The sequence below is a fragment of the Lampetra fluviatilis genome, chromosome 2 (assembly GCF_964198595.1).
Source record: "Lampetra fluviatilis chromosome 2, kcLamFluv1.1, whole genome shotgun sequence".
NCBI classification, from domain to species: domain Eukaryota; kingdom Metazoa; phylum Chordata; class Hyperoartia; order Petromyzontiformes; family Petromyzontidae; genus Lampetra; species Lampetra fluviatilis.
In genome coordinates, this window is record NC_136276.1 from 14,561,684 (window position 1) to 14,576,354 (window position 14,671).

A 14,671-nucleotide genomic window follows, 5' to 3' on the forward strand; every position below is an offset into this window, starting at 1 on the left:
TCGTCAACTCGTTTTCGCCGACGTCACTTTGTTACGTGGCTACGTCATTACGTCGCACGTGATGACGACTCCAGCTGAACGTACGGCTGTGTTTTTACGTCATTACGTAAAAGGCAACGTGTCCGTGTCGCTCGTTGCCCAGGCTAACGTGCTGATGTCATCAGTAGAATTATAAAAAAAATGTTCCTGGAAGAATCCGACGAATCAAAGTAAATTTTGATTCAAAGCTTTCGTGACTGCAGGGATTCATATTCTTGGTTCTTTCGGTAAAGTCACATAGAAGGGAAATAAAAAAGTAAAAAAAATATATATATTTTTATATAATAAAAATAGAAAAAAAAAATCTATTATTATTTTATTATTTCCCTTCACCGTGACTTTACCAACAGAACCAAGAATAAAATGAAAAGTAATTACGTCGCACGTACATCCAAAAAAACGTCATCACGTCGTGCCGGTGACGTCACGACGCACCTCACGCCACGCCCCCTGCTGCTGGTGACGTCACGACGCACCTCACACCACGCCCCCTGGTGCCGGTGACGTCACGACGCAACTCACGCCACGCCCCCTGGTGCCGGTGACGTCACGTGGACGGCAGGGTGGCTGAAGGAGGAACGCGCGAGCGCCGTCCGTGTCGCTCGGTGCCCAGCGTCGTCCGGGTTCCTTCGGGCTCCCGTTCATTACCGCCACAGGCCACCTCCTCGTGTCCTCCGCGGCTGTCGGTGTCGCTGAGCGGCGGCGGCGCGGACAGCGCGAGACTTGGCTGTGTCGCGTCACAGCACTGTACGTACAGTGTCCGTACAGTGCCCGTAGTGTTACCGCGCGGGTCTCTCCGCCTTCTCGTCCTGTCGGTGGTGGAGCGAGCGAGGGTGGACTCGGAGCAACAAAGGAGTGAGTTGGCACAATACACAGTCGTGTGTAACATAGTTGTGTGGTGGGCGCAGCAGTGCAGCAGGACGCCCCATCGTGTATGCGGTACTGCGTGAGTGACGCAGCGGCCACACGTGGAGGGCTTTGCCACGGGTTGACCGCAGGATCAAGCCCCTTTGTTTATGTTTTATTCACAGAGGGCAACGATACCTGAAGTATAAAGTTACGCCATTCCACGAGTATAAGGGTGGGTTACACGGCAGCCCGCAGTCCCATCAGCACCCGTGTTATTGGCGCACAGTGCGGCAAAGGGATGTTAAATGTAAAGTGTGTAGGCCGAGACAATCGCATAAAGTGGCGCAGCGATTAGCATGCAGGGCATAGTGCGTGTACACGTGTGTAGAGAGTACACGGTTCACACAGAGTGCGAAAGTGACGAGCGTAACGCTCTATCGTTTACAATATTTTATACGTCGCACGTGTGGTCGTTATAATAATCGAAATATCTTTAAAGGAATATGGAGTTATTTTTGTAGCTGAGCAATGTGTTTTTTTTAACAAGTTTTGCTGGCTGGATTTCTGGCTGGCTGGGGTGGAGCTGTCCTTAGCGCACGTCTGCGGAAATTCCGTCACCCGCATCGTGCTGTACAGGGTTGCGCCGGGTTCGTGCGTGCTGATGTCACGCTTCCCCCCGACTCTACTGTGGCCGTGCATCCCGAGAAAACATGCCATGGAGGAGGATGTGAAACGGAGAGGAAAGCGAGAGAGCAAAACGGAAAGATGAGAGCGAGGGAAAGCGCAGAGGAGTGGGGATTATGGAGAGGCAAGAGAGATTGAGACAGGAAATGGTGAGGTGGGCATCAGGAGAGTGACATTGATAAGTGAGATTAACGGATAGAGCGGCTTGGATACAGTGCAGGAAGGCGATGAATAGAGGAGAGAGGGGACGGGGATACACAAATGGTGAGAAGTCTAGATAAGTATGGACATACATTACAGAGAAGGCAAGATAGAATGCTGGAGATAAAAAGGGCTCTATGTAAGATTAAAGGTTTTGCTGGGATGGACGGACTGTCGCCTCCATTGGACGTGCGGTTTTCTATTCTGCATTAAACATTTCGCATCATCTCTAGCACTCCTTATAAACTGCATACGGGCATTTTAATGCGGCTAAACATATGACTTGTGCATAGTTTAATTTGATCACGCAGTAATATGCACAGCAATTTTGCTACACAGCTTGAGTTTGCACGACAAAAAAAACAAAGAATGTGAGGTGAAGGAGTGGTCAAGTGATGCTCAGGGAATTAAAGGGGTTTCAAAGATTATGATTGAGAATCTTTCTCTGGTGTATGGCCCTTTAGCTGTTGCCTTTGTGTGATCTGTCAGTTTTAAGTATATTACAGTATTTTTGTTAAATTACTGTTGTATTTATCTTCAGAAAATACTTTTTCCCCACTGAATATTTGGAGATTATATTACTCGAATACCATTAACCTGAGCGCTGATGATCCCCGTAGGATATAAATTATTCATTTACAGGGATAGTATAAGGTCGATAGATTAATTCGTTTTACCACGTTGCCAATAAAGGCTTACTTGATTATGCATTTTAATTGTTAAATTTCAAAGACACTGTTAATGGTTGGCCAAGTTAATTTAATGTTTACACGCATTTATTTCCATAGCCTAATTATAAGTGGCTTCAACAAGCTACATATAACTTGCCTTTTCAATTGTGATGAACACTCTTTTTGATGGCTTTTGTGCACGATTTTTTGTTACATATATTGTCCACTTAATAACTTGTATAACATAAGTACCCTTGTTTGGCATGCAATAATCAATGTGTCATAACAATAGAAAGGACAGTTCTTGTCTCCAAAACGCCCAGAGCACGTTCCACCAGTGCTGTCCCCAACTTTCCTGCTTATTGATGTTCTTTGTCTAGGCCAGGGGTCGGCAACCAAAATAACAAGAAGAGCCATTTGTTTCCAATTCGGTACAAAATTCAGTATTTCAAGAGCCGCAATGCATCTGAGTACGTACTCATCGTCAAGAAGCAGCTCGTAAAGAGCCGCATGCGGCTCCGGAGCCGTAGGTTGCCGACCCCTGGTCTAGGCCTGTTGCCAATGAATGCATTCCACATATTTTACTGAAGATGTTAGCATCTGTTTTTGTTAAAGTCTATGTTAATTTGAAACCCTCAAGCTGATGGGCCTGCATTTGGTGCTAGATTGTATTCATCTTATTTTCCTAATTATACGTACATATTTAAATTCCTATAGTATTAAACAAATAAGCACCCATCTGCAGTATCCATTTTATTTACAGTCAATTCTTAATGTTTGCCAAATGACGAGGCTCTCATCTAGTTTTAAATAGAGCAATGTGACATTTTAAGTATTTATAAAAAATACTGAATATATCCAGGAACTTAGTCTTGCAAGTCGCTTAAAAAAGACGTACTACAGAAGTAATAATTACCATTACTTAAAGCTTTTGTGACTGCAGGAATTCATACTCTGGGTCTTTCGTTAAAGTCACTTTAGAGTAATAATTACCATCTCAAGCAATTCAAGGATCCAAGATACCACAGTTAAATAACAGACCGCATCTCATTAATCTGAGCTGATTTCTAACAATGGCGTTTACATGTTTTTGTCCACGCAGGGGCAGAGTTACTCAGAAATGGAGGTGGGAACAGCCCACAGTGAGGTCAACCCGAACACTCGTGTCATGAACAGTCGTGGCATCTGGCTGACATACGTGCTGGCCATCGGCCTGCTGCACGTGGTGCTCCTCTCTATCCCATTCTGCAGCGTGTCTCTTGTGTGGACGCTTACCAATGTCATCCACAACCTGGTACGTATAACTTGTTCAGTAGTTCTTGTGTTCCATCCTATACTACATCATGTATTTTGCTCAAGATTTCATATGACACAAACTGTCAAATATAAAACAATGGTGGGAAATGGTATATGAACTTGCTACGAGGTTTTCGAAAACATGCACAGAATGCTAAATGTGTATTCAATTATTACTTCCCAGAAAAATACAAAAAAACTGCCTAAACTTAAAAAGTTACATTTCGAGGTACAATTTTTCGTCTGCTTTTTGGGCTCAAAGTACATGTTTATTATACGTGTAATATAACATCGGTGTTTTCATAAAAGTTTCTCATAGCGAATACATCTGGCTGGCTTTTTGAGCCTATGTTGCAAAAATACTGAGTGTTTTCTGCACAATGTTTGGTGTTTTAATGTGAATCAATTTGCTTTTTGTATTGTGCAGGGAATGTACATTTTCCTGCACACAGTAAAGGGTACGCCGTTTGAGACACCAGACCAGGGAAAAGACCGGCTGCTGACCCACTGGGAGCAGATGGACTATGGTGTGCAGTTCACCTCCTCCCGCAAGTTCTTGACAATTACGCCCATTGTGTTGTAAGTATACTGTATGTAGTTTCATCTCTTGCACAACTCTCTCTGGACACGCCTTTACATTTTCATATACTTTACTCAAGGAGGTTTCTAGCCATGTGCTGCATGTTTTAACGGATGTTGAATAATGGATAAGGCAGCCTGCGGTGTCTGTGCATGGCTGTCATACGGACATGCTGCAGTGCATTTTACTTGCCCGTAGAGATTAAACACAACAGTGCAATCATGTTGCTTTAAAATAAGTTTTGAAACAAGGCTCAGGTTGCTAATAATGTGAATGCATTACATTTCAAATGTTACACTTTTTAAGTGAGAATAAAAGACACGTACTACACAACACATAATGTTTTTTGCATTGTATATATGTACGTATATATAAAGCCTCAGATACAAGGATCATCAAGTCTTCCTTGACCTTGATGCATGTGTATCAGCTTGCACAGGTTGTATCAAAGCACATGGAGCTCTATGCCCTCTGAGCACCTGACCCTTTCACTGTTTTTGGATTAATACGCTCATATGGGATTTTTGTCTTGTCATGTTATGAATAGCCTTCTGAGGGGCATATTTGAGTGCTATTCTGGATTGAAGAAAAAAAGAGACAATGTTTACCACCTCTGCTTTGCTGATGGCGGTAATCATAGAAACTATTTACCCTAGGAGCAACCTTTTCTTAGGGCGGATTCAGATGAAAATTATGTAATAAGGAGGTGAAGGAGAGAATTTGGGTTATTTTAGGCATCTTAATCTGATAATGAACCAACATACCAATGGTTTCCAAGAAAATCTAGTTTTAAATCGGTGCATATTATCTGCTATGACATGATCATAAACTGTTAAAAAAAGATTGAACAAAGGCTGAAATGTATGCAAAGAAGCATGGAGGGATGCATGTTGAGAATCGTACAGCGAGGAAGAAAAACATGGAACAAAATAGTGACCATTTAGCAAAGTGGGCTTGGACAAGATTCGTTGTTTAAAGGGATGATGGTCAATGGAAGAGATCGGTCATGGAATGGGAGCCAAAGGTGTGAGAATATGCTCAAAGTGGAAACACTTTGTGGATATGGATTGATGAGATCTGCTTCTGTGCAGGAGTGAGTTGGATTGTATTGCAGGATTGAGGGATATGTTAGCACAGGGAGGCCTTCCTCCAGCAGGAAAAGAGATCATGGCTGTTGCAGCTGCTGACGATGCATGTTTGTATACTGTAATCTCACCTTTTTATTGTTTGCTCCTGTAGGTACTTCCTGACGAGCTTCTACACCAAGTATGACGCAGTGCACTTTGTGGTGAACACACTATCCCTCATGAGTGTGCTCATCCCCAAGCTGCCTCAGCTGCACGGAGTCCGGATCTTTGGCATCAACAAGTACTGATGGTGCTGAATAGTCAGGGACCCAGAGAAAGGGTCCTGAGTTGGAGGCCCAGAGTGGGGCGCTCAGAGCAATGGAGTCGGCATGAGAGGCCCGGCGTCAGGGGCCTTGGAGTGAGGGGCTTGGAGGTCAGGGGTCAGAGCAAGGGGACCGCACAACAGCAGGGGGTGAGGGGAATGGCAGCCATGTTGTGTGGCATACTGTGTGCAATGCGTACTCGGATTTAAAAAGGTAACATTTAAGATTAAATGTCAACCCATTAGGTTATTTAGTTTGCTAATGCGAATACATGCTGTTGACCATATAGTGTGCTTTTTGATTAAGGTTATTGTTTCCATGGAGATTTACTGTTTTATACATTTTATGTAAATTACAATTTGGTTTTAGTCACGAGGTGATTTGACACATTGGTTGTAATTGCTTATTGCCCACAAAGAGAGTGGCAAGTCATTTATTGGCATTGAGGTTTACTTTTTTGAGTGCATAGTCTTGTATATTTTTTCCAAGCACAACGCTGAATTGTGTTGCATTTTAGGTGTTATATGCAATGCATGACTGTCTATAGTTGATATATTCATCCAGATTTAATTTGAGGAGCTTGTAAATGATTTTGTTGGTAATTTAAACAGGAAATATTTTACACATGTTTTGCTATACTTTTGTCAAATCTGAAGGTAAGGCACATGACCTGTATAGTATTAACCGACCAGACTGAACCGAGATTTTACACAAAAAATGACATCACAACTTTTCTAAATAAAGTTGCGGTTGACAAACTTGGCTAATCTTGCTTCAAGAGGGACACCATGTTCTTTAGCTTGGTGCAATGATTAATATTAAATCAATCATGGCAGTTGTGTTCTCCATATTACCCAATAAATTATGCGAATGAGCTGTAATGTTGGCAAAGTGAACCATGTATAGCATCAATTGATGAACAGTATATTTAAGGTAGCCACAACTGACATATCTTGCTTGTACAGTGGTTGTGATTGGAATCCTTGAACTTTATGCGACCGTTTATACGTTCGGTTTTTTTGCATTGAGACACGATGGCATCTGGTAGTGCACATTAAGACGGAACTCCATAAAATTGACATAAGTATCACACTCGATGGTTGTACTGTATTATAAACTGGGCAGGTCCTGGTTCAACCTTTTGGAATGAGGCCTGCACTGCAGCGTATAAAACTAAATGGCTCCATATGTAGGAAACAAAATGCAACCCTTGAAGAATAAATAATTATTGTAAATGGTTGGAATATTTAAACCTCCATTGAACTAGAGTAACCATTACATTTTCTCTCCTACCAAAGAATTGTTTTACAGATTTAATTTGATCATGAGATTTTTTTATTGCCGTACTTAGTTTAAATCCTATGTAATTTGTTAAAACCTGAAAAAATAGGGTGTTTTAGAACATTGAAAAAAGTAAGGTCAGTAGATTTAATGCCCATCGTTAAGAGCTACCCAAAAGTTTTTTGATGATTGCAAGGCTTAATGTTGTATAGTAAAATTTGCAGGTGGTGGTATACGCTTACCTGCTGGAATTCCGCTTTATGCTATTGTATCTTTCCACAAACAAGTCTTGAAAAATCTTGCAGTCGCATAGATATGTGTACAGTACTGTGTAATGTACATAGCATTGTTAAGGTTCGATATATCTAGTAATCAATATACGTGAAGCTGTTTCATACTCCCAGTTCAGGTTTTGAATTGTGCATGGTTATAAATAAAGTGAACATATGGAAGGTACACGGAATGACCTGGGTTTTGTTTTAACGGTTGTCCCCAATACGTGACAGATGGTGAGTTGTTTTTTGAGAATTTATTCTCGGTCTTATAATTATCATGTCACACTGCCGGTGTACTGTATTTGGTTTTAATATTGATGGTGCCACAGGCTTATCACGTTTTAATTTTTGTGAGATCTGAAAGTGTTATTTGGTGTAGTGTTTAGTCTATTCCGATAAAATGTGAATATTTTTTATTAACACTTTGTAAGATGATACTACACAATAAATATGCAGTTATCTCACAAAATCCACGTGGTATTTGACTGTTCCCTTATCAAAAATTGTACACACCTTTCGTTTTAGCGATGTAGGCAACCATCAATGCATGCGTTCACACTCTTTATGAATACTTAAGTTGGTATCTGGTGTGTAGGTTTTGTTTGGCAAGCAGGTCATGAAGTTATTAAAATGACTGCTTTGTAAAGAACCATAATCTGTCCTGTGCATATATCATGACAAACATTTGTCATGAAGATGTTTACGTGAGTAAAAAATGTATGTCAGAGTTAAATGCACAATTCAGATATCTGGTGATTTTCCTGAGGATTCAACATTTACCAGTTGGAACCTAAGCTCAGAAATCTGTTGTAGAACTGAATCAGCATGCCTCATTTTTATAATTGCCAAATAAGCACAGTTGCCAATTTTTGTAATACAAACATTGCAAGCCGTAATCTGGCATTTTGGTCAATGTTAACACCTACTTTGGAGAATTACAGTAGGCCCACAATAGCTAAAATAATTACTGTGTGACCTGGGCACAAGCAAGGTTAATAATCCACTCCATTAATAACACACTTTTTTTGTTCCTGGGTAGTAAGTGTTATTTCCTAATTGCTTATGCCTCAAAAGTACAAAAAATGGCTATTATTCCCCACAAACTTTGCTTTTGTGACCAGGACAGTAATATTTTGAAATGTACCTATTTTAAATGAGAACGTGCATTTGTGTCATTCTTTCACGTAAAGTCCTGGTCACAAAAGCAAAGTTTGTGGGGAATAATAGCCATTTTTTCTGCTTTTTAGGCATAAGCAATTAAAAAAATAACACTACCCAGGGACTAAAATTGTGTTACATCGTGTAATTATTGTGTTTGGTATATATAACTTATAAAAGTTTGCATTCGAATTGAAAATACATGGTAACATTCTTTACTGTAGACGTTAATCTACAGGGAATTATTTTCAATATGAAATGTTTTTAAAATGTTAATGAAAAACTGAAATTTCAGCAAACATAGCATGTACATTATTTACCTTAAATGGGAGGGTGGGGCGGGGGGGCGGTGTATTTGATTTGTTTAATTAGACATGTTATCAACATGCCCAATTAGTATACACAAAGCCTCTGTCATTTAAAAATTACATTCCGGTCAGGGTCACATGCAATGCTGGACAATTGGCCATTGTTATGCCCCCAGTGCTGCTCTTAAGAGGTCACTTTGCTCAACCCCTGAATGAGCCATTCACAGTTGCCTTGTCGGATGGGACATGCTGGTGGCGTGTAATGTATTTTACAGCGGACAAATATGTAGCCACCAGGAGGTTCTGAGTCTTGTGCAAATCATACATTTTATAATTGTCAAATGCATGTGTTGCCCGGAGAGATCTATCTCTTCCAGCTTTATTAGCTCACATTGGTATGTTTTAAATGTAAGCGTTTACATTCCGCTTCACTATTGACTATTGTGAGCAATTGCTCCAGGTGCACAATACATGATGAGAAGTCGGTCATGTTTGCGGTTGGGGCAAAGGACAGCATGACTTTGCTATACAGTTCATTCCTCTGGCTATATGTAGTGGACAGTGTGCTCTTATCGTTATCTGCCATGCGTGCCGTTGGTGTGTGGATATGGCTGGCCATTGAACATTAAAGATTCACACAAATGAAAACATTACCTAAGGAAAACCTTATCTTGCCCATAAGGAATGCATGAAACTTTTTTTCAATGCAAGTGTCTTATCAAATTCGACACTTTTATTCGAATAAGCTCAGTTGTTGTGCTGCCAGGCATTTAATCACAGAAAGTTGTAATAGATTCCACATTTTATTGCATGAAATACTTTTTCATGAGGCAGCAAATAACATACTTTCCATGTATTTCGACGTCATTCATGATGTATAAATGCACTGAAAAATGTACTTGCATGCTATATTATTTGCCTTTCATGGAAGCATTTTATCAACATTTGACATACCTTATTGTGCAGTAGCTGGCTTTTTAAAGATTCGGCGAAATTGTTGGTGTAATTAAATACTGAAAGAAAATACTGCAGTTATATTTTCTGGTAAGCATATTGCATAAAATCTAATGTAAGTCACCACGCCACAAATTACTTCAAACAATGTATTTTATGAGCTTATAACTGCGTAACGTGAATAATCCATGAAAAGTGGATTTATAGGAGTGGGGCACGTCAATAACTACTTCAATAATCTGCGGAAAAATCGCTGATTATAGGAGTTTTGCCTTTTTAAAGGAAACTAAAATGAATCAAATCTGTCATCGGTCTATAGCTAAGGAGTTATGCACGTTTGAGATGTAATATTCAAAACACATTGTCTTTGTCAACAGACCACGTCCGTTGACAGACAATGCAATATAAAAATACATCGTGCAATGTGGGAGTAGTGTCACGGCTATTTAAATCCGTGGAAACGCATGTGAATTTTAGTAGTTATCCAATTCCAGTAATAATGCAAGAAAGCATCTGCGAAAAACTTTTACGGAGTGCCACTTTCAAGAACAAATATGCTGAACAGTTACACAATCCATGCAACTTTGTATTGCGAATGTATTCTAAAGCTCGTGATAAAACCAATTACACGCACAATTTCACAGCCAATATCATGCTTCATTAAAAATATTTGGTTAGGCCACGTCATGATCTGGCCAAAATTATGTCGTTAAGCCACCACCACCCGACAAAGCCAAACGAATTAAATTGGCACGTGCATAGCGTTTTACGCTGCAGTTATTTATTGTTTCAGAACAACAATCCTCAACCAAATTTAGCAATTAGATACCAAATTTAGGAATGTATATAATTGCTAAATGTTCTTGTGAGAATTGTTATTTAACTTACTGATCATCTGAATCATAATTGGAACGTTCAAACGATGGTATACGTGACTATTTAATTTGTTAGCTTGTGCTCGGTATTTTAGGGTCGTCTAAAAGGCACAAATTTCACCGAATCATCACGTGGCCGAACAAAAACATCTATTATGAATCATTAACCAGTTGTGGTCAGCAGGTGGCATCATAGGTTTTAAACAAAATTACAACCACAATTCAAGCGATGTCCAGGATAGTTTTGTTATTATGTGTTCTGGGTTCAAACGACTGCTCTTCAAAGATGGCTTAGATGTCAGTCATGTTATGTGCGGTATGTTTATTCTGTGTCAAAGTTTCGAGAGCATTATTGATGGTTAGTTGCAGCTGCCAACACCTTTGAAGGTCCATTACTGGAAAATTATACACCAGCATTTTACAAGTACTCTGCAGTAGAACTAATCTCGTCCACGGTGAGGTGGGAGACGATTATCACGGATCCTATTATCTGATGTTAACAGAAAATTTACTCTTATCAGCCATGAGCAATCCACTGCTGGATGAAGGCCTTATCAAGCCATTGACAGCTCTCACGGGTCTGCAATGTAACTAACATTCCACCCAGCACCTGCACACCAGCTGATTTCATCACTCTATCTACTTGGTTGATGTCTTCTAGGACACGTTTTATTCCCTGGCAGCCACTTCTTCACAACTGTGGCCCATCTGCCGCCATTCGTTTGAGCGCTGTGTCCTGCCCAAGCACATTAATTTATTTATATCGTTTACTATCTAATCCATGCTTTCCCCTGTTTCTCAATGTAATTGCAAGCATGCGTCTCTATGCTTCTTTGGCAACCTTCATGTATTTGTTCCATTTGTGTTAATGAGCCATATGTCATAGCATGTAGTACACACTGATGAAAATCTTTGCTCTTGAGGCACACTGGTTGTATTACTTTTAATGATCAAGACCAGCTTTTCCAAAAGCCATGCAACATGTTTTCGTCTGCCTCTTTATCGTTTTCACTCTTTATTACTTTGGACGCTAAAAAATGACATTTATCCATGAACTGCACGTATCCATGAAAAATTATCAGATAATTCTAGCAATGACGTATTGTCCTGTAATTAATTCCAGGGAAAAGGGCCAGTAAAGACCAGGATACATTTTCCGTGCGACTCCACTTATCCATATCGGAAGCAGATAATACCGTCGCAGATAAGGAAAGTTACAGTGTATTGCATATTCTTAGCTTATTGACCTGCTGTATTATATCCTGTTTATTTAGAGGTTATACGTCATGGGAATGACAATTAAATCTTACCCACGGTTGATGACGGACTGTGTCTTATTTAAAGCTGGAATGGCAGCTAATGCTTCATCAGGTAAAATTTTGTATGTTTTGACATAGTATGACATATTAGTCCCTGGACTACACTAAAATAACACGTCACAATACTGCCATGCACCAATAACACACATTGTTAAACTTTTATTGAAATGTATACCCAAATACAATTGTACATTATTGTAATTCCCAAATGAACCTGCACTGTGGGACAGTAACAAATACATATTTTGTCCAAATCCTTGTAAGTGCACTTCATCCACTTTATTAAGCAACAATACACAAATTAAACAGATGCTTGCCTTCAGATTTACATAAATCACACAATGGGTGGTTTAACAGGCAATGAATCTGTCATTCTTGCTTGTGATTGGCAGCTTTTCTTGTATGCTGCCAAAGAGTGCTTATATGGGTAGTGGGTACAGAAATGACAATCTTGTTTCGAGATCTGCTTATATTGCCTGTGATGTCTATCTGTCATGCATGGGAAAGCTAACTGAGAAATATTATTCAGTAGAGTTGTAACCAACATAGTCCGAAGATAAATGTAGGAAATGTAAATGCAAGCAAAACACCTGCAAAAGAAATATATTGTCCTGTGTGTCACAGAAATTACGACGGATTTCTTAGATTCATTACGTGTACTATAATTCCATCATTTTTTTTTCTAATGACGTGTTGCGGAGATAAGCAACTGATTTTTGGAACAGCAATACAAGTTATAGATCGATGTCTACCGTCTATAGTCATTCAACGTTCTTCAGGGGCAGCCATTGACTCTTGCCATTCAAAGACAATAGCTGTGTTCCATTACCCGGTTATATCGTACTATTGTAAGTATACAATACTGATGATCAAGGCCCAAAACATATACATGTGCAATCTAAAACACTTCACAAACTTGGCAGTTTCAATATCGGTACTAAATTGAGTCTCAATGAAAACAAAACAAATGTATTGTAATACAATTGCAAGCATGCAATTGCAAGCATGCACTTGTATTACGTACAAATGCTGAAAGCATTCCCCACCCCTATTGGTTAGCATGCACTGATCCATGCAACGAGCACTTGAAGAGTGGTACAGCAAACGTTTAAATATGTGTGTAAGGGACTTGCTGAGGAGTCGAGCCCTATGAAGAAATTGACAGATATAAAGCCAACCGGTCTGATGGCTTGTGAGTTCAAATAGCGGCGCTTGACTCATTGGCGAGGAGCTTTCACAGCAGGAGCCGACGTAGGGCGAACAATCTGATTGGAAGGCGGGAGAACCGTTTAAGTCACATTTGTCTTCAGGGTAATTGAAGGAGGCCGGAAAAAAAACATGCAAATGAGTGGTCGTTTGGCAGACCGTTCGGAGAAACGAAGGGGATTGGTGGAGAGTCGGGAGAGTTCCAGAAAGGATGGGGAAGAGAATAAAAGGAGTGGATAGAAAGGGTTCTGAACCGAGTACAGGACTGCAATTCCCCAAAGTGTTACACGCTGTGCTGAAAGACGTAATAAAGTCCAAGTTCAAGACTTACCCGGGCCAGAACGTCACAAAAACTACAGCCAAAGGCCCAACGGGTCTAATGGCTTAATGTATTTTTGAATGAATGTGAATGGACAGCAAATTCAAGTTGCCTTGAACGTACACTCTCACTGGCCTGATTTCCCCAGAACTGGAATTAATGAGCAAATTGTGTTGAATAAATGTGACTTATCCATGATTACCAGTGTTAAAAACTCCATAAATTAGAAATTTGCCAAGCAAACCGCAAGAAGTCGTGATATGTTGCCAGATAGACCTTATGAAAGCACAATAAAGTGTCGCTAGACAATTTATCAGATATTAAACATAGTAAGCTGATTGTTATAAAGATGATGAAACATAGAACACTGATACAGGATCCTAAATTGCAGAATGACTTCCTATTCTTCGTGAAATGTTTGTGGTCCAGAAGAGACGGTCGGAATATTTGTCCACATTTTACCGGTGCAGTGTTGCAGCATAGGCTAAATTGAAATTATATTAACACGTAGGCTTTCGCGACCAATATTATTCATAATAAACGTTTTTGGGTTAGATCGCGCTATTTATAAATGTTGTGGATTCACTCTTCAACATACCGGTGGGCGAAAGTAGTGAACTATTTGTCTTTTGTCAACGTGACAATTTTTTACTGATTGGCCATGTTGGGTGGTGGAGGGTTACGACACATTTATAAATAACGCGATCTAACCCAAAAACGTTTATTATGAATGAAATTATATTATTATGCTAATGTTCATTTCAACTAAATCCTGTCGCCGATCGGAAAATTGATCAAAGTGGTCTTTTCTAGAACCGGTGCAAATTTATTTTCCACCAATCTGCTTCGGTCATGGGTAGAGCAGTGTATATTCAAAAGTCCATTCCAATGCTCATCCGAGCTCGGGGAAGAGTCTTTCGGAATGTGTGACTCTCCCTGATCTCGGGTCGTGTGTATGCACATTTGTTCAATCAGGCAGGGAGCACGCTCCACACGAGCAGCAGCACATACCCTGTATTTTCCACAAAGCACAGGTGCCACTCTTTTGGTGGGGTGTGGAGCTGCAGTCACAATGTGCTGCGTGCAACCCCTGTATTATGTGTACGCTGGGCTATGTGCTGGATTCTGGTCACCCATCATTAATTAATTCATGTTCCATTTACACATTCTTTCATGCATTCATTCACATGTTAATCAATACATTCATTTATCTCATTCAACCAATAATTTATGCATTTGTCTTATTCATCATGCATTCGTCATGAT

The 14,671-nt window shown here is 40.1% G+C and overlaps 1 protein-coding gene across 2 annotated transcripts; it reads left to right on the forward strand.

Moving 5' to 3' along the window:
* Positions 1-557: 557 nt before the first annotated feature.
* Positions 558-7,769, forward strand: LOC144943337 (ORM1-like protein 3). Of its 2 annotated transcripts, XM_078870715.1 has the most exons (4): positions 558-894; positions 3,547-3,738; positions 4,168-4,319; positions 5,560-7,767. In XM_078870715.1, exons 2-4 carry the CDS (start codon positions 3,565-3,567, stop codon positions 5,693-5,695), a joined length of 462 nt encoding a protein of 153 aa, XP_078726841.1. In that variant the 5' UTR covers positions 558-894; positions 3,547-3,564; the 3' UTR covers positions 5,696-7,767. The 2 variants fall into 2 exon arrangements, with proteins under 2 accessions (XP_078726841.1, XP_078726848.1); XM_078870722.1 differs by lacking the exon at positions 558-894 and having other exon boundaries at positions 3,548-3,738; positions 5,560-7,769.
* Positions 7,770-14,671: the final 6,902 nt, after the last annotated feature.